Here is a 25066-nt window from a genome sequence, read left to right as displayed (position 1 = left end):
AATGATGTTTTGTCTCCATGTGCTAAAAACGCTTTTAGTTGTTTCAACCATTCCTCAGAAGACAGAAATCCCTGCCCACTCACCTCACACCCACTTCTGATTACTCCCTGAGAGTTTTAGAAGAGATATGGAAATGTGGTTTCCCAACTGTAATCTTGCAAATGTATTTTTTTGAAGAACAGTAAAGTGTTGCAAAATACTGTGATAAAATGTTAATGAAGAACATGAGAGCGCCATCAGCTACCACAGGCATCTTGGCCTAATAGGATGCTAATCGTGGTCACTGTCTCCTAAATCTCAACTCTAGCGAAGATTAAGGACAGTGACTGAAGAAACGGTTTGTAAGAAACACAGCATTTCTCTAAACACATTGAAAGTCAATTTTAAATGCCTAATTAAGATCAAGGGGTTCAGATTTGAGGCTATTTGAATAAACAGGAAGATGAGACCTAAGGAGACCTTTGTGAGGGGCCCCAGGGAAGGTCTGAGACATAGTGAGCCACTTGACTGGTTTGCCAGGTTCACACCTACTGTTTCTCCCAATGGTATCCTTAGCTTTTTCATTCAGAAAGAGAGAGCCTTGCCACATTCCTAAAAAAGAGAAGGGACAGTCCAATGGGAAAGGTTGGATGAACTATGTCCTTATGAATGAAAATAGCCTACTTAGACCAGCCAGAAATGATGTTAGAAAGCACCATGACTCCGAGAACCATGCAAACATCATGGGAACTTTAACTTTCTTATACTGATACACTCTGTCTATAGAGTGATTAACAATAAAACCTTAAAAGTACATAAGCTGATATTTCAGTCAAGCCAGAAAAATTGGGAATCTAAGGAGATGTTTCCTCCCCCTCTTGTTTTGGGGAACAAGAACCTAAAGAAATGTTGTATGTAGCAAGTACAAAGAATAGAAATAGACGGTGAATCTCTGGAGAAGCGGTCCAGAAGGGCTGTAGGAACCTGTCCAGGGATTAAGGAGTGACGCTGGAGGCTCATCTAACAAGAGGCCCTCAAGTTTTTCCCAAACAAGCATCTAAAAGGGGAATACTTAAATGAAGTCTTCAGAACTTCTTAGTTTGAAAAATTGGAGCGTGATTATGAAAAGATTCTTTCTTGTGAAGTTTTTCGTTTTTTGACAATGTTGCCTCTGTCGTAGCCAAAAGCCAGAAAAAGAGCATCGAATTACTTGAAGACTCTAGGTTCTCATAAAAAATTCAGTGTCAGTTTGATTCTACAAGCTGTAAAGAGTTGGCTGGTGCTATGGGTTTTAAGTAATGTTAGGTCAGTCTTAGCCTGCATCTGTCCATGGAAACGCTCATAATGACAGCATGGGAGTTGGGGGCTGTTTCTGAAGAGCTTTAAGGAAAGAGCAGGCAGACATCTGTTCATGATGCTTTAGGCATTCATCTACTTAGGATAGTTTGGACCCATTCTACTATCCTAAAAGTTAGAAAGAAAAGGAATGGAAGTTAAAGAGATTCTTTACTAACATGTGTTTTTTTCATATTTCATGATTCATTTAATTAAAAAATTTTTTTGCATTGTTTGTTTTTCTGTGGTTTTGTTTTTTTTTTAAATTGGAGTATAGTTGATTTACAATGTTGTGTTAGTTTCAGGTGTACAGCAAAGTGACCCAGTTATACAGATATATATATATATATATATTTCATATTCTTTTCCCTTATAGGTTATTACAAAGTCTAGAGTAGAGTTCCCTGTGCTATACAGTAGGTCCTTGTTGGTTATCTATTTTGTATATAGTAGTGTGTATATGTTAATCCCAAATTCCTAATTTATCCCTCCCCTGCCTCCTTTCCCCTTTGGTAAACAAAAGTTTGTTTTCTATGTCATGTGTTTTTAAAACCATGATATTTATATATCACTACAATAAAAGGGATCACAAAGAAAACCAAGGAGCTACAGTATATTTACATCAAATGTTTTTCTTACTATTACTACAACAAAATGTCGATACCATTTTTTAAAAATGTAAAAAGAAGCACTACAGCTATTTGATCTTTTTAATTAATCAACAGTTGAGTGAGGTATGTGTGTGTGGTGAAGAAGACAATGCTGTGGCTTGTGGCACCCAGTGTCCTATATGGAAATAGGGAAAAAAAACTAGGCAAAATTTTCTATTGAACAATTACTTCCACTCCCAATTATCAAGGCTTTTAGTTCCTTACGCTCTCCCTGGTCAGGCATTTAAAAATATATACTGTTCATTCATTTTAGTCTTTCTCATCTCATCTGTATTCTGGCCAGGGGTCACCTCCACGGTCCATTTTCTTTTCTTTTTTTTTAATTTTTTATTGTAGTTGATTTACAATGTTGTGTTAGTTTCAGGTGTACAGCAATGTGAATCAGTTATAGATATACATATATCTACTCTTCTTTAGATTTTCTCATATACATTATTACAGAACATTGAGTAGATTTCCCTGTGCTATACAGTAGGTCCTTATTAGTTATCTATTTTATTTATAGTGGTATGTATATATTAATCCTGATTTCCTAATTTATCCCTCCGCCCCCTTTTCGCCTTTGGTAACCATAAGTTTGTTACCTACATCTGTCACTCTATTCTGTTTTGTAAATAAGTTCATTTGTACCATTTGGATAAAGAAGATGTGGTACATGTACACAATGGAATATTAGTCAGCCATAAAAAAGAATGAAATAATGTCATTTGCAGCAACATAGATGGACCTAGAGATTAAGTGAAGTAAGTCAGACAGAGAAAGACAAATATTATATGCTATTGCTTATATGCGGAATCCACTCTCCATTTTTCTTTTGTGCATCTCAGTATTGCCAGACTAAGTCCTAACACCCTCCTGACCACATACTCTGTAAGGGCAAGTTCTCTAACCTCAGTTGAACCCTCTCTGCTACTACTAACAGTTCTTTAATTTTGCTTTGCTGGCTTCCACTCAGTTTCCCCAGTGGCTATGCTAGGCCTTCATGCTTACTGTCCCAAGTCCAACTTCCCTCCTTTCCTTTCAGCAGAGGACTTAGAAGACTTCTCTATAGAGAACCTTGAGCTTGTTCATCACGAGTAGCCTCAACTTGTCTCATCTTCAAAAGCTTTCTATATCCTCATCCCTTCTTTCTCGATCTGTGTCTGTTTTTTTAAGAATAGAGTGTATGTCTTTTTCCTTTATCAAGAGTCCTTCTCTTCTTGTCACCCAATGTCTACTTTGGGACCTGTGGCATCCGGTATACCCTCACCTGCACATATCATCAATCTCTCCCTTCAGATCAACTCATCTCTTAAGGGGTCTCTTATTTTAACAAACAAACAAAACAACACGCCCTCCCACCCTTCTGTGACTCTACAAATGATGAAGTGTCTCTGTTAACACTTTATAAGAATAACTTAGACCTACTGATTCCATTTCCTCATTAATATGCTACACCCACTGCCATCCTGATTCTATTCCTAATACACTAGAGAAACTGCTCCCCCACTGGCCTTTTTTTTTTCAGAATTCGACCTTCTGGCAACATTTATCCTATACTACTTCTTTAAGAATTCTCTCTTATTTCTTCTGCTACCTCTTTCACGATGCTTTTTATGGCTTATCTCTTACTATGTCCTCTTTCTTCCTGAGTACAGACATGCACCAAAGTTCCGAGGTCCCTTCTCCCATTATTCTATTTGCTCTACCTACAAAAACTACTGCCAAATCTTTAAATTCTGTATTTCTTGCTTTGTGCTTCTGTCTCTTGAGCCCCGATCTCTTTCCTCAGATCAGATTCCCCCCTAACCTAGTTGAATATAACACCTACAAGTCCAGCCTGCATATCAAACTCAACAGTGTCCCTAAATCAAATTTACTATTTTCCTCTCTGAAACCTCCTCTCAATATTCGTACTTCTGATAATGACATTCACTGTTCTTCCAGAAGATGGGTACTCATTTTGTATTCAACAAATATCTACCTCAGCCATAAAAAAGAATGAAATAATGTCATTTGCAGCAACATGGATGGACCTAGAGATTAAGTGAAGTCAGACAGAGAAAGACAAATATTATATGATATTGCTTATATGTGGAATCCACTCTCCATTTTTTTTTTTTGTGCATCTCAGTATTGCCAGACTAAGTCCTAACACCCTCCTTAATATATGTAAGTCAGCCATTCTAGGCACTGGGGATGAAGGAGTGGACAAGGTGGACGAGGCTCTATCCTCATGGAGTTTACATTCGAGAGTGGGAAAGCAGAACACCAACAAGTAATCAAATAAGATAAATTCTGGTAGAGATAAGACCTCTAAAAAAAAAAGTAAAATGTGGTGGATTGACTATTGTGAGGAATGGGGCCAGGCAGTGGGACCACCACATTAGATGAGGTGGACAAGGAAACCTCTTTGAGGAAATAGTATCTGAGCCGAGATCGGAATAAAGAAGATGCCCATCATGCAAATATCAAAGAAAGAGCTTTTCCAACAGAGGGATCAGGCAGTGCTAGAGCTCTAAACACGCATATGCCTCTGTTTCCTTTATTCCCATTTCAACTCATCACTCTCATTTAAATCACTTGTTAAGTTGTGCAGAGTGACCTTAATTTTGTTCTCTCCTATATCTATTTCCTCCTGGTTTCAGCCCTCATTACTTCTTGCTTCCTACCTGTTTCCTGTTCCAGTGCATCCCTCATATCACCACAGAAATAAACTTCCTAAAGTGGAACTCTACAATATCCTTCTCTCGCTCCACAATCTCTGGTGACCCTCCATTACTCACTGAACTAATATAAACTCAGAAGCTTAACATTCAAATCTGGTCATGGTGCAACCTCAAAATACCTTTCAATTCTTCTCTTCCATACCTCTAAGCACAATCCTACCCAAATTCATGTTCAGAACACACCTTCAACATTCTTGTTTCCAAAGTTGCCCATTATGTCTCCTCCATTTGGACTGGTTGTCATCCCCTCCCACCCAATCTGAGCCAGTCACAGCACTCCTAGCCTTCTTAGCCCTACCTCAAATCACCTCCTCCTTGAAGGCCCTTCAGATTTCTCTCTGCTTTTAACCCACAAGAACTTTATCCCTTTCTTACTACGTTTGTCATATTTTACCCTAGGATGTGGTTATGTGCACATCTGTCTTCTCTTTCTACATCCATTACCGTAAAACAGATGTTTTAAGACAGTGACCACATGCTATTTATCCTTGTAGTAGTGCCGTGCCTCACACAGTTGGCATTGAATAGTATTTGCTAAACAAATGAATTTGGCAAATCTGAGTTTGATTAACTGATATTTATTTCATGATGCCCAAGTGGTTTCCCTTTTATCATTCCTCTTATTTGTTCTCAAGAGACCTGGATGTGAAAAGCCAGAAAGCAGAGAGGAAACAGAGATTCCTTATTCTGAAGTTTCAATCTGGCCAAATGATTAAAAGTTTGTACTGAGGAACATTAAAAATACCTATTTTTTTGATGTGAATAATCCATACACTGTGAAATAACTCTTGCTGAAATACTATTTGGTTGATTTCTGCTCAGGATACGTGAAACTCCTTAGCATTAGTCAGTGCTTAAAAAAATACCTTATCACCTGGGCTCCTTGGTGGGGCTAATGGTGGACTCTGGGAGGGCTCATGCCAAGAAGTACTTCCCAAAACTTCTACTGCTAGTGTCCTTGTCCTCACGATGAGACACAACCACACCCTGACTCTGCAGGAGACCCACCATTACTGCCAGGATAGCCTCATCCACCAGAGGGCAGAGAGCAGAAGCAAGAAGAACTACAATCCTGCAGCCTGTGGAACAAAAACCACATTCACAGAAACATAGACAAGATGAAAAGGCAGAGAGCTATGTACCAGATGAAGGAACAAGATAAAACCAAGAAAAAACAACTAAATGAAGTGGAGATAGGCAACCTTCCAGAAAAAGAATTCAGAATAATGATAGTGAAGATGATCCAGGACCTTGGAAAAAGAATAGAGGTAAAGATCGAGAAGATGCAAGAAATGTTTAACAAAGACCTAGAAGAATTAAAGAACACACAAACAGAGAAGAACAGTACAATAACTGAAATGAAAACTACACTAGAAGGAATCAATAGCAGAATAACTGAGGCAGAGGAACGGATAAGTGACCTGGAAGACAGAATGGTGGAATTCACTGCTGCGGAACAGAATAAAGAAAAAAGAATGAAAAGAAATGAAGACAGCCTAAGAGACCTCTGGGACAACATTAAACGCAACAACATTCACATTATAGGGGTCCCAGAAGGAGAAGAGAGAGAGAAAGGACCAGAGAAAATATTTAAAGAGATTACAGTCGAAAATTTCCCTAACATGGGAAAGGAAATAGCCACCCAAGTCCAGGAAGCGCAGAGAGTCCCACACGATAAACCCAAGGAGAAACACGCTGAGACACATAATAATCAAACTGACAAAAAATAAAGACAAAGAAAAATTATTGAAAGCACCAAGGAAAAAAGGCAAATAACATACAAGGGAGCTCCCATAAGGTTAACAGCTGATTTCTCAGCAGAAACTCTACAAGCCAGAAGCGAGTGGCATGATATACTTAAAGTGATGAAAGTGAAGAACCTACAACCAAAATTACACTACCTGGCAAGGATCTCATTCAGATTCAATGGAGAAATCAAAAGCTTCAAAGACAAGCGAAAGATAAGAGAATTCAGCACCACAAAACCAGCTCTACAACAAATGCTAAAGGAACTTCTCTAAGTGGGAAATACAAGAGAAGAAAAGGACTTACAAAAACAAACCCAAAACAATTAAGAAAATTGTCATAGGAACATATGTATCGATAATTACCCTAAAGGTGAATGGATTAAATGCTCCAACCAAAAGACACAGGCTTGCTGAAAGGACACAAAAACAAGACCCATATATATGCTGCCTACAAGAGACCCACTCCAGACCTAGGGACACATACAGACTGAAAGTGAGGGGATGGAAAAAGATATTCCATGCAAATGGATATCAAAAGAAAGCTGGAGTAGCAATACTCATATCAGATAAAATAGACTTTAAAATAAAGAATGTTACAAGAGACAAGCAAGGACACTACATAATGATCAGGGGATCAATCCAAGGAGAAGATATAACAATTATAGATATATATGCACCCAACATAGGAGCACCTCAATACATAAGGTAACTGCTAACAGCTATAAAAGGGGAAATCAACAGTAAAAAATTAATAGTGGGGGACTTTAACACCTCACTTAAACTAATGGACAGATCATCCAAAATGAAAATAAATAAGGAAATAGAAGCTTTAAATGACACAATAGACCAGATAGATTTAATCGATATTTACAGGACATTCCACCCAAAACAGCAGATTACACTTTATTCGCAAGAGCACACGGAACATTCTCCAGGATATATCACATCTTGGGTCACAAATCAAGCCTCAGTAAATTTAAGAAAATTGAAATCATATCAAGCATCTTTTCTGACCACAATACTATGAGATTAGAAATAAATTACAGGGAAAAACCATAAAAAACAGAAACACATGGAGGCTAAACAATACGTTAGTAAATAACCAAGTGATCAGTGAAGAAATCAAAGACGAAATCAAAAACTACCTAGAGACAAATGCCAATGAAAACATGACGATCCAAAACCTATGGGATGCAGCAAACGCAGTTCTAAGAGGGAAGTTTGTAGCTTTAAAGGCTACCCCAAAAAACAAGAAAAATCTCAAATAAATAATGTAAGCTCACACCTAAAAACTAGAGAAAGAAGAACAAACAAAACCCAAAGCTAGCAGAAGGAAAGAAATCATAAAGATCAGAGCACAAAAAAATGAAATAGAAACAAAGAAAACAATAGCAAAGATCAGTAAAACTAAAAGCTGGTTCTTTGAGAAGATAAACAAAATTGATAAACCATTAGCTAGACTCATCAAGAAAAAGAGGGAGAGGACTCAAATCAATTAAATTAGAAATGAAAAAGGAGAAGTTACAACAGACACCACAAAAATACAAAGCATCCTAACAGAATACTACAAGCAACTCTATGCCAATAAAATGGACATCCTGGAAGAAATGGACAATTCTTAGAAAGGTATAACCTTCTAAGACTGAACAAGGAAGAAATAGAAAATATGAACAGACCAATCACAAGTAATGAAATTGAAACTGTGATTAAAAATCTTCCAACAAACAGAAGTCCAGGACCAGATGGCTTCACAGGTGAATTCTATCAAACATTTAGAGAAGAGCTAACACACATCCTTCTCAAACTCTTCCAAAAAACTGCGGAGGAAGGAACACTCCCAAACTCAATCTATGAGGCGACCATCACCCTGACACCAAAACCAGACAAAGATACTACAAAAAAAGAAAATTACAGACCAATATCACCAATGAATATAGATGCAAAAATCCTCAACAAAATACCAGCAAACAGAATACAACAACACATTAAAAGGATCATACACCATGATCAAGTGGGATTTTTCCCAGGGATGCAAGGATTCTTCAATATATGCAAGTCAATCAATGTAATACACCATATTAACAAATTGAAGAAGAAATACCATATAATCATCTCAATAGATGCAGAAAAACCTTTTGACAAAATTCAACACTCATTTATGATAAAAACTGTCCAGAAGGTGGGCATAGGGGGAACCTACCTAAACATAATAAAGGCCATATACAACAAGCCCACAGCAAACATCATTCTCAATGGTGAAAAACTGAAAGCATTTCCTCTAAGATCAGGAACAAGACAAGGATGTCCACTCTCACCACTATTATTCAACATAGTTTCGGAAGTCCTAGCCACGGCAATCAGAGAAGAACCAGAAATAAAAGGAATCCAAATTGGAAAAGAAGAATTAAAACTGTCACTGTTTGCAGATGACATGATACTATACATAGAGAATCCTAAAGATGCTACCAGAAAACTACTAGAGCTAATCAATGAATCTGGTAAAGTAGCAGGATACAAAATTAATGCACAGAAATTTCTTGCATTTCTATACACTATAACAATGAAAATCTGAAAGAGAAATTCAGGAAACACTTCCATTTACCACTGCAACAAAAAGAATAAAATACCTAGGAATAAACCTACCTAAGGAGACGAAAGACCTGTATGCAGAAAACTATAAGACAATGATGAAAGTAATTAAAGGTGACACAAACAGATGGAGAGATATACCATGTTCTTGGATTGGAAGAATCAATATTGTGAAAATGACAATACTCCCCAAAGCAATCTACAGATTCAGTGCCAACCCTATCAAACTACCAATGGCATTTTTCACAGAACTAGAACCAAACATTTTACAATTTGTATGGAGATACAAAAGACCCCGAATAGCCAAAGCAGTCTTGAGGGAAAAGAGCAGAGCTGGAGGAATCAGACTCCCTGACTTCAGACTATACTACAAAGCTACAGTAATCAAGACTATATGGTACTGTCAGTAAAACAGAAATATAGATCAATGGAAAGAGATAGAAAGCCCAGATATAAACCCACACACCCATGGTCAGCTAATCTATGACAAAGGAGGCAATGATATACAATGGAGAAAAGACACAGTCTCTTCCATAAGTGGTGCTAGGAAAACTGGACAGCTACATGTAAAAGAATGAAAATAGAACACTCCGTAACACCATACACAAAAATAAACTCAAAATGGATTAGAGACCTAAATGTAAGACCAGACACTATAAATCTCTTAGAGGAAAACATAGTTGAACACTCTTTGACATAAATCACAGCAAGATCTTTTTTGATCCACCTTCTAGAGAAATGGAAATAGAAACAAAAATAAACAAATGGGATTTAACGAAACTTAAAAGCTCTTGCACAGCAAAGGAAACCATAAACAAGAAGAAAAGACAACCCTCAGAATGGGAGAAAATATTTGCAAATGAATCAACGGACAAAGGATTAATCTCCAAAATATATAAATAGCTCATGCAGCTCAATATTAAAAAAACAAACAACTCAATCCAGAAATGGGCAGAAGACCTAAATAGACATTTCTCCAAAGAAGACATTAAGATGGCTAAGAAGCTCATGAAAAGCTGCTCAACATCACTAATTATTAGAGAAATGCAAATCAAAACTACAGTGAGGTATCACCTCACACCAGTTAGAATGGGCATCATCAGAAAATCTACAAACAACAAATGCTGGAGAGGGTGTGGAGAAAAGGGAACCCTCTTGCCCTGTTGGTGGGATACAGCCACTATGGAGAACTGTATGGAGGTTCCTTAAAAAACTAAAAATAGAATTACCATATGACCTTGCAATCCCACTACTGGGCATATACACAGAGAAAACCATAATTCAAAAAGACACAGGCACCCCAATGTTCATTGCAGCACTATTTACAATAGCCAGGTCATGGAAGCAACCTAAATGCCCACTGACAGACGCATGGATAAAGAAGATGTGGTACATATATACAACGGAATATTACTCAGCCACGAAAAGGAATGAAATTGGGTTATTTTTGAGACATGGATGCATCTAGAGACTGTCATACAGAGTGAAGTAAGTCAGAAAGAGAAAAACAAATATAGTATACTAACGCATATATGTGGAAGCTAGAAAAATGGTGCTGATGAACCAGTTTGCAGGGCAGAAATTGAGACACAGATGCAGAGAACAAACGTATGGACACCAAGGAGGAAAAGCGGCGGGGGGTGGTGGTGGGATGAATTGGGAGATTGGGATTGACGTGTATACACAGATGTATATAAAATGAATGAATAATAAGAACCTGCTGTATAAAAAAATAAATAAAATAAAATAAATACCTTATCACAATCATAGAACCTTAATACTTACCACATTACTGCATGTTCTATATCGGATATTTCTTCCCTCACAGCTCCTAGAAAAAAACAAAACGAAACTCATTACTACCTATGAAGGGCCCCAAATTTGAACTGTTTTGTTACAAAAACCATTTCCTCTCAGTACCAATATAAAAGCCTCTCTTTTCTTCTGAGTATGCTCTTAGAGGAATTACTATCAAATGTTAAATTGAGCAGACCTCAAGGAGTTGCATACATAAATTGATTTCTCTATAAGGGTTGAAACTAAGCATTCATTTTGCTTCAAAAGTTGTCAAAGTAAGTACTTGTAATGAGTTCTTATTTAATCAAATAGATTTAATGCAAGGTTTTCTGATAAATATTAATATTAAATGAATCCTCTGTTAATTATCTCTGGTATAAAACTAAAGATAGGTTTCACTAATATGACAGATCTTACATTTAGAATATGATAAAAATTGGACTTAACATTCAACATGGCTTTTAAGATTACACATCTAAGAATATGAAAGTCATAATTCTTAAAGAATTATCTTCATTTCTAAAGTACATCCTCATTGTGGAGGTTTTAGAAAAGAAAGATGACGCAAAAGAACAAAAATCCCCCATAGCTGTCTCATCTAAAGATAATCACTATTATTTTGATTTATTAATTTCTTTCCAATGCAGAGGAAATAACATCACTTATACAATTTTATAGCTTGCTTTTCTTCCACGTAAAAATTTTTGGAGTTATTTTTCCACACTACTAAATAACTTTAAAGACATCATTTTGAGAGCTACATACTATTCCATCAAATGATATAACTTGTGTAATCATTCTTCCATTTCTTGTCATTTAAGTAGTTTCTAATTTGGGGTTTGGTAAGTGATCATGTGATAAACCATGTCCATGCGTATGTTTTATCCAAGTTTCTGACTATGTCTTTAGGAGAGATAAGTTTCTAGAAGGGGAATTACAGCACTAAAGGGAAAGAACTTTTATAAGGCTCTTGATAAATATTGCCAAATTGCGTTCCATAAAGGTTGTACCATTGCATTCTCCCACCAGCAATATATGGGAGTTTCCATTTTACTGAACTCTTGTGAACAAAAACAATCAATTTTTTATTAAATGTTCAATGATGACACTTAAGAACAGCAGTACTCTGCTCTTTCAAAATAAGTCACACTTATAAAAAAAACAAGTAAAATATGAAATTCTGAGAGAATTATCATTCTAATAACTAATAGTTATGGAATTCCAGGTATATTTCTAAGTTTGTTATATGTATTAATTTATTTACTCTTCTCAAGAACACTGGGAGACAGGGTACTATCATTATACCCTGAAGAGAAAATGTAAGCTTAGGGAGGTTAAGTAACTTGCCAAAATCACACAACTATTAAGTAATAGAGCTGAGATTTGAAACCGAGCCATTCAGAGCTTACACTCATAACCGTGATGCTTTACTGCCCCCTAATTCACTTGTCTGTTCAGCACACACCCATTGAGCTCCTATTATATACTGGGCAATACATTTACTTCCGGGAATACAAAGAAGAATGAGCATGACTTGGTCTTCGCTATTAAGAAAATATTCATATAATTCAGTGTAAAAAATGCTAGATAGTATTTGTGTTAGGTCTCAAGAATGTCATCAAAAAGAAAATGTCACCTGAAAATACAATTACACAAAGGCTATCTTAGAGAGATAGAAAGGTCCCAGGCTTGAAGACTTGACTGTAACCAGACTGACTATATTAATATGCACTCAACAGTAGAATGTAACAAAGGAAAAAAAGGGCTGGCCAGAATCATAGAAAAAAAGGAGAATGGAAGAGATACTAGGTTGCCAGTGCCCAGCCCAGCAATGTCCCAGGCTAAGGGCCAATGAACTTCACGTCCTCCTGATCCCCTTGGCTAGGCTGTTGCTATCACAGTCCAGATGCCTCACACTAACCTAGCTGATGCCAGTGAATTTTTTGCTCATCTCAGAAATATTCTTCATTACAATGCCATGTTGATCAAAGCAATTTGCCAAGCGTGGTCTGTTTTTACATGACTGCTAAGAGGCAGAGGCACTGGTCATGCTGACATGGGAATGGTCCATGTTATGGACAGTTCTACTTCTCACTGTAAGTTAATAAATTGGCACTTTAACTTGAAATATTAACCTCACAGGCCAAGTCATTGCAAGTCCACCTCCAAGAGAAGGATTTGTTCTTGGTATGACTGCTGAAAAATATCAGGTTTCTGAGTTTAAAAAGATGAGAGCTAGGCTCCAATTGATGGTAAATTTACAAGGTAATTAATGCTATGACCTGGACGCCTTTGGTAGCATGCCATGTAGACATCAGTGTTGGCTGAATGTGATATGTTTTTCAATTTTGAAATTCCTAGTGCATATGTGACATACTGTAGTGGTTAAGAGTACCCAGTTTGACAGCAGAACCTTCTTTCTGGAATCCTGACTCCTTAGTTTCTATACCTCAGTTTTGTCATCTTTAAAATAGGATAATATTGCTTATCCCCTGGGATTATTATGAGGAGTAACTGAGTTAATATTTGTGAAGCACTTCAAACAGTGCCTCACACATAGTAAGCATTATATAGACATTTAACAAATAAATTAATTATATAATAGATGTAAAAATATAATAGATATTAAAAGAGGGTGATGGATATGTGGAGAAGAAATCATAGGCAAAGGCATAGAGGAAAGAAAAGATATGGTGTGTTTGTACATTTTCAAGCGGTTTGGTTGTGTAGTTTTGGGTGTATGTGGGGAACTGAAAGAGATTAAAAACAGCCTTCTAACTGTGAACTTTGCAATAGGCAGAGGGGAACCACTGAAGGTTTTAAAACAAAGGAGATCCAATGATGACTTCTTGCCTTAAAAAAGTGAACTCTGGCATTAATCATGAAGATCTTAAAATGCTATGTTTTTCACCCTCCTTTTATTTTCTTTTCCTAACCTTATCTCTCTGAAAGGAATAATGGAAACACATCTGAATTAGGAGTTTGACAATCTGAGTCACAGACTTTGCTCTTCCCCTTGCGTAAGCCTCTTGTCCTCTCAGGGTTTTTGCTTCCTCATCTGTCAACTGGATATCACTGTATAAGGAAACAGCAGTGCCTGAAGTTGTGATCACCAACTGAGATAACTCACAAAAGTTCTATCCAAACGTCAATGGGGTTATTAGAGATAATGCTTACTAAAAAAATTAAAAAGCAGAAAAACATCTAGTTCAATAATTTAAATGAGCCTTTTCCCAGATATTTTAAACTATGAATACCTACTACGTATGTTCTAAAAGCATCCTTGAGATGGACCTAGAGATTATCATACTAAGTGAAGTAAGTCAAATAAATACAAATAGTATATAATAGCACTTATATATGGAATCTAAAAAAATAATATAATTAAACTTATTTACAAAACAGAAACAGACTCACAAATATAGAAAACAAACTTATGGTTACCAAAGGGGAAATGCAGGGGAGGACCAATTAGGAGTTTGGGATTAACATATACACACTACTATATATAAAATAGATAAACAACAAGGATTTACTGTATAGCACAGGGAACTATATTCAGTAGCTTGTAATAACCTACAATGGAAAAAAATCTGTAAAAGAAAACATATATATAGATAGATACAGATATATAGATATATTGATACAGATATCTGAATCACTTTGATGTATGCCTGAAACTAACATAATATTATAAATCAACTATAGTTCAATAATTTAAAAAAAGCATCCTTGGGTAACAGGAAAAGTAAGCATATAATGTAAAAGATTGAATTAAATGCTTCTCATTTAGCAAAAACAAAACAAAAACAAACGGCGGTGGGGGAAGAGAGGGGTTCCCATACTAGGAGGGGCCCACCCACAGAGTGGGGATTAGCAGGGACAGGGAGAGACCTTCGGGGGGATCAGGGGATCAGAGGGGAATGCGGATAGCATTTCCCCCACCCACTCGGGCCTGGCAAGCCTACTGAGGTCCCAGACCTGAACCACCGTCCTCCAGGGCCCCCTCTGGCCATGCTGAGCCTAAGCCATGCCCCCCACCCCACCCCCAGGGCCTTTTCTGGCTGCACAGTTCCTGATCCCCAGCCCTGCCCTCCCTTGCCTACCCCCCCGACCCCCACCAAGGCCTTTTCGGGGTTTTTTTTTTTGGCCGTTGTGGTTCTGTTTTGCCTTCTTTCTGTTGTTTCACTTATATTTTTATTTTTTGTAATACATTTTTTATTTTTCTAATTTTATTGTATTTTTATTCTTTGTTATTGTTCTCCTCCTTTTTGTTTGTTGCCTTTCTTTTTTTTTGCCATGCTGCACAGCTTGCGGAATCTTGGTTTCCAGGCCAGGGGTCGGGCCTGAGCTTCTGTGGTGGGAGCACGGAGACCAAACCACTGGATTAACAGAGAACCTCAGGCCCCAGGGAATACTGATCAGTGTGAGGTCTCCCCGTGGTCCTCATCAGGGCACCAAGACCCCGCTCTACCCAACTGCCTGCAAACTCCAGTGCTGGATGCCTCAGGCAAAACAAGCAGCAAGACAGGCACACAGCCCCACCCATCAAAAAAATGAGACAACAAAAGAATATGTTACAGACGAAGGAGTAAAGATCAAATAAAAGACCAAATAAATGAAGAGGAAATAGGCAACCTACCTGAAAAAGAGTTCAGAGTAATGATAGTAAAGATGATCCAAAATCTTGGAAGTAGAATGGAGGCACAGATTGAGAAAATACAAGAAATGATTAACAAGGACCTAGAAGAACTAAAGAACAAACAAACAGTGAGGAACAGCACAATAACTGAAATGAAAAATACACTAGAAGGAATCAATAGCAGAATAACTGAAGCAGAAGAACAAATAAGTGAGCTGGAAGACAGAATGGTGGAAATAACTGCTGAGGAGCAGAATAAAGAGAAAAGAGTGAAAAGAAATGATGACAGTCTCAGAGACTTCTGGGACAATATCAAATGCACCAATATTTGAATAATAGGGGCCCCAGAAGAAGAATAGAAAGAGAAGGGGTCTGAGAAAATATTTGAAAAGATTATAGTTGAAAACTTCCCTAACATGAAAAGGGAAATAGCCACCCAAGTCCATGAACTGCAGAGTCCCAGGCAGGATAAACTCAAGGAGAAACATGCCAAGACACATATTAATCAAACTAACAAAAATTAAATTCAAAGCAAAATATTAAAAGCATCAAGGTAAAAGCAACAAATAACATACAAGGGGATCCCCATAAGGTTATCAGCTGATTTTCCAGGAGAAACTCTGCAGGCCAGAAGGGAGTGGCAGGACATATTTAAAGTGATGAAAGGAAAAAACCTACAACGAAGATTACTCTACCCAGCAAGGATCTCATTCAGATTCGATGGAGAAATCAAAAGCTTTACAGACAAGCAAAAGCTAAGAGAACTCAGTACCACCAAACCAACTTTACAACAAATGCTAAAGGAACTTCTCTAGGCAGGAAACACAAGAGAAGAAAAAGAACCACAAACCCAAAACAATTAACAAAATGGTAATAGGAACATACATATTGATAATTACCTTTAATGTACATGCATTAAATGCTCCAACCAAAACACACAGACCGGCTGAATGGATACATAAACAAGACCCATCTATACGCTGTCTATAGGAGACCCACTTCAGACCTAGGGACACATACAGACTAAAAGTGAAGGGATGGAAAAGGATATTCCATGAAAATGGAAATCAAAAGAAAGCTGGAGTAGCAATACTGATATCAGATAAGATAGATTTTAAAATAAAGATTGTTACAAGAGACAAAAAAGACACTACATAATGATCAAAGTATCAATCCAAGAAGAAGATAGAACAATAATAAATATTTATACACCGAATATAGGAGCATCTCAATACATAAGGCAAAAGCTAACAGCCATAAAAGGGGAAATCTACAGTAACACAATGAAAGTGGGGGACTTTAACACCCCACTTAAACCAATGGACAGAGCATCAAGACAGAAAATAAATAAGGAAACACAGGCTTTAAATGACACACAAGACCAGATAGATTTAATTGATATTTACAGGACTTTCCACCTGAAAGTGGCAGTTCTTCTCACATGCACATGGAACATTCTCCAGGATAGATAATATCTTGGGGCACAAATCAAGCCTCAGAAAACTTAAGAAAATTGTATCAAGCATGTTTTCTGACCACAACACTATGAGATTAGAAATCAATTACAGGAAAAAGAAAACTGTAAAAAACACAAACACGTGGAGGCTAAACAATACGCTACTAAATAACCAAGAAACAACTGAAGACATCAAAGAGGAAATAAAAAAATACATAGAAACAAATGACAATGAAAACACAACGCAAAACCTATGCAATGCAGAAAAAGAAGTTCTAAGAGGGAAGTGTGTAGCAATTCAATCTCACCTCAAGAAACAAGAAAAATCTCAAAAAAAAAAATAAAATCTAACCTTACACTTAAAGGAACTAGAGAAAGAAGACGACGAACAACAAAATAACCCAAGGGAAAGAAATCATAAAGATCAGAGTAGAAATAAACGAAATAGAAACAAGGAAAACAATAGAAAAGATAATAAAACTAAAAGCTGGTTCTTTGAGAAGATAAACAAAATTGATAAACCTTTAGCCAGACTCATCAAGAAAAAAAGGGAGAGGACTCAAATCAATAAAATGAGAAACGAAAAAGGAGAAATTACAACTGACACCACAGAAATACAAAGGATCACAAGAGACTACTACAAGCAACTATATGCAAATAAAACGGACAACCTGGAGGAAATGGACAATTCTTGGAAAGGTACAACTTTCCAAGACTGAGCCAGGAAGAATTAGAAAATATAAACAGACCAATCGCAAGTAATGAAATTGAAAGTGTTATCAAAAATCGTCCATGAAATAAAAGTCCAGGACCAGATGGCTTCACAAGTGAATTCTAACAAACATTTAGGGAAGAGCTAACACCTATCCTTCTCAAACTCTTCCAAAAAAATTGCAGAGGGAGGAAAACTGCCAAACTCGCTCTACAAGGCCACCATCACCCTGATACCAAAACCAGACAAAGATATCACAAAAAAGAAAATTACAGACCAATATCACTGATGAACACAGACATAAAAGTCCTCAACAAAATTCTAGGAAAGAGAATCCAATAACACATTAAAAGGATCATACACCATGACCAAGTGGGATTTATCCCAGGGATGCAAGGATTCTTCAATATATGCAAATCAATCAATATGATACACCATATTAACAAACTGAAGAATAAAAACTATATGATCATCTCAATAGATGCAGAAAAAACTTTTGACAAAATTCAACACCCATTTATGATACAAACCCTCCAGAAAGTGGGCATAGAGGGAACTTACCTTAACATAATGAAGGCCATATATGAGAAACCCACAGCAAACATCATTCACAATGGTGAAAAACTGAAAGCATTTCCTCTAAGATCAGGAACAAGACAAGGATGTCCACTCTCACCACTATTATCCAACAGTTTTGGAAGACCTAACCATGGCAATCAGAGAAGAAAAAGAAATAAAAGGAATCCAAATTGGAAAAGAAGGAGTAAAACTGTCACTGTTTGCAGATGACATGATACTATACATAGAAAATCCTAAAGATGCCACCAGAAAACTACTAGAGTTCATCAATGAATTTGGTAAAGTTGCAGGGTGCAAAATAAATGCACAGAAATCTCGTGCATTCCTATATACTAACAATGAAATATCAGAAAGAGAAATTAAGGAAACAATCCCATTTACCATCACAACAAAAAGAATAAAATACCTAGGAATAAACCTACCTAAGGAGGCAAAAGACCTGTATGCAGAAAACTATAAAACACTGATGAAAGAAGTCAAAGATGACACAAACAGATGGAGAGATATACCATGTTCTTGGATTGGAAGAATCAATATTGTGAAAATGACAATACTCCCCAAAGCAATCTACAGATTCAGTGCCAACCCTATCAAACTACCAATGGCATTTTTCACAGAACTAGAACCAAACATTTTACAATTTGTATGGAAACACAAAAGACCCCGAGTAGCCAAAGCCATCTTGAGAAAGAAAAACGGAGCTGGAGGAATCAGGCTCTCTGACTTCAGACTATTACAAAGCTACAGTAATCAAGACAGTATGGTATTGGCACAAAAAAAGAAATATAGATAAATGGAAGAGGACAGAAAGCCCACAGATAAACCCAAGCACCTATGGTTACCTAATCTATGACAAAGGAGGCAAGACTATACAATGGAGAAAAGACAGTCTCTTCAATAAGTGCTGCTGGGAAAACTGGACAGCTACATGTAAAAGAATGAAATTAGAACACTCCCTAATACCATACACAAAAATAAACTCAAAATGGATTAAAGGCCTGACACTATAAAGGCCTGACACTATAAAACTCTTAGAGGAAAACATATGAAGAAACACTCTTTGACATAAATCACAGCAAGATCTTTTTTGACCCACCTCTTAGAGTAATGAAAATAAAAACAAAAATACACAAATGGGACCTAATGAAACTTAAGAGATTTTGCACAGCAAAGGAAAGCATAAAGAAGACGAAAAGACAACCCTCAGAATTGGAGAAAATATTTGGACAAATTTCCAACTTATATAAACAGCTAATGCAGCTCAGTATAAAAAAACCCAAACAATCCAATCAAAAAATGGGTGGAAGACCTAAATAGACATTTCTCCAAAGAAGACATACAGATGGCCAAGAGGCACATGAGAAGATGCTCAACATCACTAATTATTAGAGAACTGCAAATCAAAACTACAATGAGGTATCACCTCACACTGGTCAGAATGGCCATCATCAAAACATCTACAAACAATAAATGGTGGAGAGAGTGTGGAGAAAAGGGAACCTTCTTGCACTTTTGTTGGGAATGTAAATTGATACAGCCACTATGGAGGACAATATGGAGGTTCCTTAAAAAACTAAAAATATAACTACAGTACGACTCAGCAATTCTATTACTGGGCATATACCCTGAGAAAACCGTAATTCCCAAAGACACATGCACCTCATTGTTCACTGCAGCACTATTTACAATAGCCAGGCCATGGAAACAACCTAAATGCCCATCGACAGAGGAATGGATAAAGAAGATGTGGTACATATATAGAATGGAATATTAGCCATAAAAAAGAACGAAATTGGGTCATTTGTAGAGATGTGGATGGACCTAGAGTGTGTCATACAGAGTGAAGTGTGTCAGAATGAGAAGAAAAAATATCATATAATAATGCATATATGTGGAATCTAAAAAAGTGGTACAGATGAACCTATTTTCAGGGCAGGAATAGAGACACAGACATAGAGAACAGACGTGTGGACACAGCAGTGGAAGGGGAGGGTGGGATGAATTGGGAGATTAGGACTGACATAAATACACTACCATGTGAAAAACAGATAGTTAGTGGGAACCTGCTATATAGCACAGGGAGCTCAGCTCGGTGCTCTGTGATGACCTAGATGGGTGGGATGGGGGAGGGGATGGGAGGGAGGCCCAAGAGGGAGGGGATATATGTATACATATAGCTGATTCAGTTCGTTGTACAACAGAAACTAACACAATATTGTAAAGCAGCTATACTCACCACCACCACCCCCCACAAAAAAAAGCTGAGCTGGGGGAGTACCGTCATCCCGTCATTTCGCTCATTCGAGATAAGCCTTAAGAAGACTCTCTGATTCCCAGGAAATGTGACTCTTCGTTCCTGCCGTCTACAATTTGATATCTTCAAAATAAATTCTATCCCACACACCCGTCTCCCAATCCCAGAGAATCCAAGTTTATAAGGGCAATCATAAGGCAGACAGGTACACCCTTTCAATTTTCTGTTCCCACACTGATTTGCTGTCCTTCAAATACTGGCACTTTTCAAAACTACAAAATCACCCTCATTTTAGATAAATGTATCATATTCTATATAAAGAAATGTTACTTTCAATCTCAGTTGGACTTTAGCCACTTTTTGATCAGTGGTTCCTGCAGAAATAAAACTATTAAGACAAACAAACAAACACAAAACATAGCAAAGAAAAAACCACTTGCCACCATTTCCAAAGTACATCCTGTAATTGTCTAACACCTAATATTGATTTGCAAATAATTTAATTCTGCTCCTGAGTTAAGTCTTCCCTTCACTGTATTGTATTACTTTTTGAGTGAGAGCTTATTTAATTTGAGTGAAATATGATAGTAAAGTGGTAATGTTTGAGTTTGGAAAAGTCCTTGTTATTAAAAGACACTATCAAATTGTGGACAATAATATTAATACTAATGTCTACTATATATTGAATGTCTGCTACAGGTATCTGGTCCAGTATTAGGTATTCTGTACACATTATCTCTAAGTTTCCAACAACTGGAAGGCTTTATTATTCCCACTTAATAGGTAAGAAAACTGAGGCTGAGAAAGACTAGGAGGCTGAAAGCCATATACCTACTCAGGAAAGAGAGAACCAGGGATTGGAACTCAGGTGTGTCTAACTCTAAAGCATATACAACAACGATAATAATACAAAAGGAGCAAGATGTACTCAAGACGTGGAAAATCCTAACACTAGATTAAACCTTGGAGGCTGAGCCTGGGGGTTAACTGCACCTTATTTTCCACATCAGTACATAACCTGCTTCTCAATTCTGCTAAAGCCAGTAAGTAAATGACATCTAGATACACCCTGTACATTGGGAACAACTCCAAGAGAACCACACTCATCAGTAAAATGTAATGTGAAAGAACTTCAGGGCAGGAAAGTTTGTATTTTTTGAAAGTTCAAGTTTGTTAACGCGGAATGTAAATTTTACTTAAATAACAAAGTGACTATTCCACCGCAAGGATTTTAACTCTTGTCAAGCATGAATTTCTTCATTGAAGGCATTTATCTAGGCATAAAAGCCTCATCTGAGAATTATGCAGTAAAAAATATTTTCTTCTGTTTTTAAAAAAAATTCTTAAAAAAACAGTTAACATAAAACAGCTGAAAGATTTTCTTCACATTTTAACAAAATAAAATTCACCGCTGGAAATGAAAACAAACATTAGAAATTTCAGTCCAAAATGGTTTCTGAGGAAAATTGTAGGCCACCAATAACAAAGGATTTAAGTAAGTGCATCTGCTCAATGAAAACTATGAAACAGCTACAGGACTACATTTAGTGAGTTAAATATTGTACCAATTAATAAATCAGAAACTGGTTCAAGTATAAAAAGAACAAAATATAAATAAAAATATATTTTAAACCAAATTTGTACAGAAATTTCCTTATTTATATCAGCTCTTTACTCCTAACCAGTCATTTGTTAATTTTGGCTTAGTTCCTTGTCTCAAAAAAGGAAATCACCTAAACATCAAGCTATCATTTGTGAATTATTTTAATTCACTTATAATGAGATTAGTATAGGCTTGAAGCATACTTTATTGGTCTCTAATTAACACATAACAAACCATCCAAACTCTTCCAATACTTAACATCCTGATGTTATCTTAGTTTCTATTACCATAATTTAACAACCTTAGAAGAGATGAATTGCCATGGAAAATTAAAAGCTCTCTTTCCAGGCTTTAGCCATTTGTTGGCTTTTTTCCTCCCTGCTTACATAAATCTTTAAAAGAGGAAGGTATATTCGACTCATCTCTCATTAAGAATAAAAGAAGGATCTGGTAAATACATCAATTTAAATTAAAAATTCTTCACATCTCCTCTCTAAGCAAACAGATCCTTCTGGTGACGCAACCAGACTCATCCTTGGTGTTAGTGAACCGTTACAAGAAAATCTGATAAATGTGTATATTAAATGCCAGAGTTCTTAAGGACAATTGCACTTGTGTTAGGCTCATGAAGCTTTGCCTTTGATTTTCAAAAACCAAAGGGTGCTGTTAAGTAGGAACAGGTTACTGTATTTCTCTGAGTACCTCCTGCCTTTCAAATACAGACTCATGGGCAAAGAATTTTGAAGTAAGACAGTCCATCTGCTTATCTCTCTCTTTTTTTGGTCATCCAAAAGGACACTCTGAGCTTTTTACAAGAGAACAGACATAAAACCATGTCAGCAATTTATGCCAGAAGGACTCTGGGTCCTTTAGACCATGGGTCCGAAAATGATCATGAATTGGACAAGACCAGCAGACTGAGAGCCTTAGCTGGGACTTCACGGAGTATTGGAACACTGTTTTCCTCCTTCACTTCAAGCGAGACTTTCAGTACTCACGGGAGCCATAGTGCAGGAGGGTGTCCCTAAGGAGCCGGTTAAAATATTTTGCCATTTCTAGGGCTTTTTACAAAGACCTCAAGAGGAATAACAAATTCTGAGAACACCCAAGAGAAAGAAGTGCAAATGCACTGCTGGGCTGCTTTTCACGTTCCATGACATATTATCGTAACAGTTTCTTTCGGGAAAGAAAACTTGATACCAATGAACTTGGTCATTAAAAAGGAAGCTATGTGAACCTGCGGACATGGTGTGTAAAGCTATCCTCAGATGCTCACTACCCTAATCTGGGGGTCAAACTGGATGCTGAAAACCTAGGGGCTAGAACTGGAGTCCGTTCTGGAGCACCACAGATGGTTAGTAGTGGTCTTGCTTTGCACAGGGAGAAAAGGAGTTAGAAGATATGCCATCCCTGTGCATCTCCTAAGTCCCGAGTTCTCATTTTCCCCTTAACTCTCTCTGTCTCACTCTTGTGCTTAAAAAAGTCATTCTTTAATGCTCTACATTTTATTCCATGTTTAAAATAATTATTTAATTCTAATTTAGAATGTCTTTCATGAGAATCAAAATGAGCCTTTTTCATGTGGAAACTCTGTGTGGCACTTGGTCCCAACAGGATGAATCGATTCAGCACTGTCCCTTCTTCAAAAAGTAACTACGTAAAAACAGAGAGTAGAATGGTGATTACCAGGGCCTCGGAGGCATGGGAATTGGGGAGATGTCCTTTAAGGGTATGAACTTGCAACTAGTAGACAAATAAGTCTTGGAGATTTAATGCACAGCCTAGTGATTATAGACAACAAGACTATATTGTAAACTTGAAAGTTGCTGAGAGACTAGATCTCAATTGTTCCCACTACAAAAAAAGAAAGAATAATTATGTGACATGATAATAGCATTAGCTAATGCTAAAGTGATAATCATATTGTAATATATACATGGATCAAATCAACTCACATGCCTTACACTTACACAATGTTATATGGTCAATTATATCTCAATAAAAAAGTATCTACACATGACTATGCTTATATTGTATATTCATTATATATCTCTGAATAATTGGAGATGTCCTAGTATGCATCCCTACTTATTTATTAACATTAATAGATTTGAAGTATTTTTAACAAACATTTAATGAATGTATATTGACTCTGAACATGAATCCCATTCTACCCACACCCATCCCCCTGAATAGTCACGTGCTCCCAGACAACCACCTATGTCAAATAAGAAATTTACTTACAAGAGTCTACATAACAAATAACGTTTAATCTGGTATCACTTGCCTATGAAAAACTGATCTTAAATGTTAAAGGTGTCTTGGACCTTCTTCCTGGTAAACTTCAGTTTTTTTCCATTTAAGGTTAAAGCTCCTTCATTAGACAAAGCCGCCAAAATTCTAGGAGTAACGTATCCCCAACACACATACGACCTCCAGTGGAAAACTGCCTTTGAAACAAGGAGACAGACATCTTTGGTGCTATGGGACTTACAAAGGCAAGCATAAAAAATATCTCCCTTCTTAAGCATTTAGTTGAAAGGTCCCTGAAGGTCATATAGGGTGCCTATTTGTTTTGCACTGCCTCTTCTGCATGTGATATATCACGTGGCTCAAACAGATTAGCGCTAAGGGAGAGTTTTGTGTTTTTTTTTTCTGGCTAGATAGATAAGCAAGCCAAACTATTATGACAACTTGATAAATGCAGCTTTTGAAAATGCTTTCTGTTGTAATAATACAGCAAACAACAAGAAGGCACGCGGCCAGGCGTCATCCATCAGTAGGTGAGCTGGCGGGGAACAGACCAGAGCCTGGTGTCACACCAGTTCTTCCTGATCTGCTAGGGGCTCTAATGTGGCCTAAGGACCCAAAAGAAGAGTTGGCCTGAAAGCTGAATTTAAAGAGCAATTTTGAAAAGAAGAAGGGGTAACGGAAACCCACACTGAAAAACGATGCCATAAATTGTTTCTTTGGCATAGGTAACCTATTTTTGT

The 25066-nt window shown here is 37.0% G+C and overlaps 1 protein-coding gene across 2 annotated transcripts in view; it reads right to left on the bottom strand.

Moving 5' to 3' along the window:
* Positions 1-25066, bottom strand: part of ADAMTSL1 (ADAMTS like 1) — a 470361-nt gene that overhangs the window by 398309 nt on the left and 46986 nt on the right. For both annotated transcript variants that reach the window (XM_027105928.1, XM_027105929.1), the window contains exon 3: positions 10816-10861. In XM_027105928.1, coding sequence (XP_026961729.1) covers positions 10816-10861 — 46 coding nt within the window. The remainder of the gene's footprint in view (positions 1-10815; positions 10862-25066) is intronic.

The sequence above is a fragment of the Aethalodelphis obliquidens genome, unplaced genomic scaffold, assembly GCF_003676395.1.
Source record: "Aethalodelphis obliquidens isolate GAN/ISIS:26980383/991018 unplaced genomic scaffold, ASM367639v1 scaffold7, whole genome shotgun sequence".
NCBI classification, from domain to species: domain Eukaryota; kingdom Metazoa; phylum Chordata; class Mammalia; order Artiodactyla; family Delphinidae; genus Aethalodelphis; species Aethalodelphis obliquidens.
This window is presented reverse-complemented; position numbering and strand designations above follow the sequence as displayed.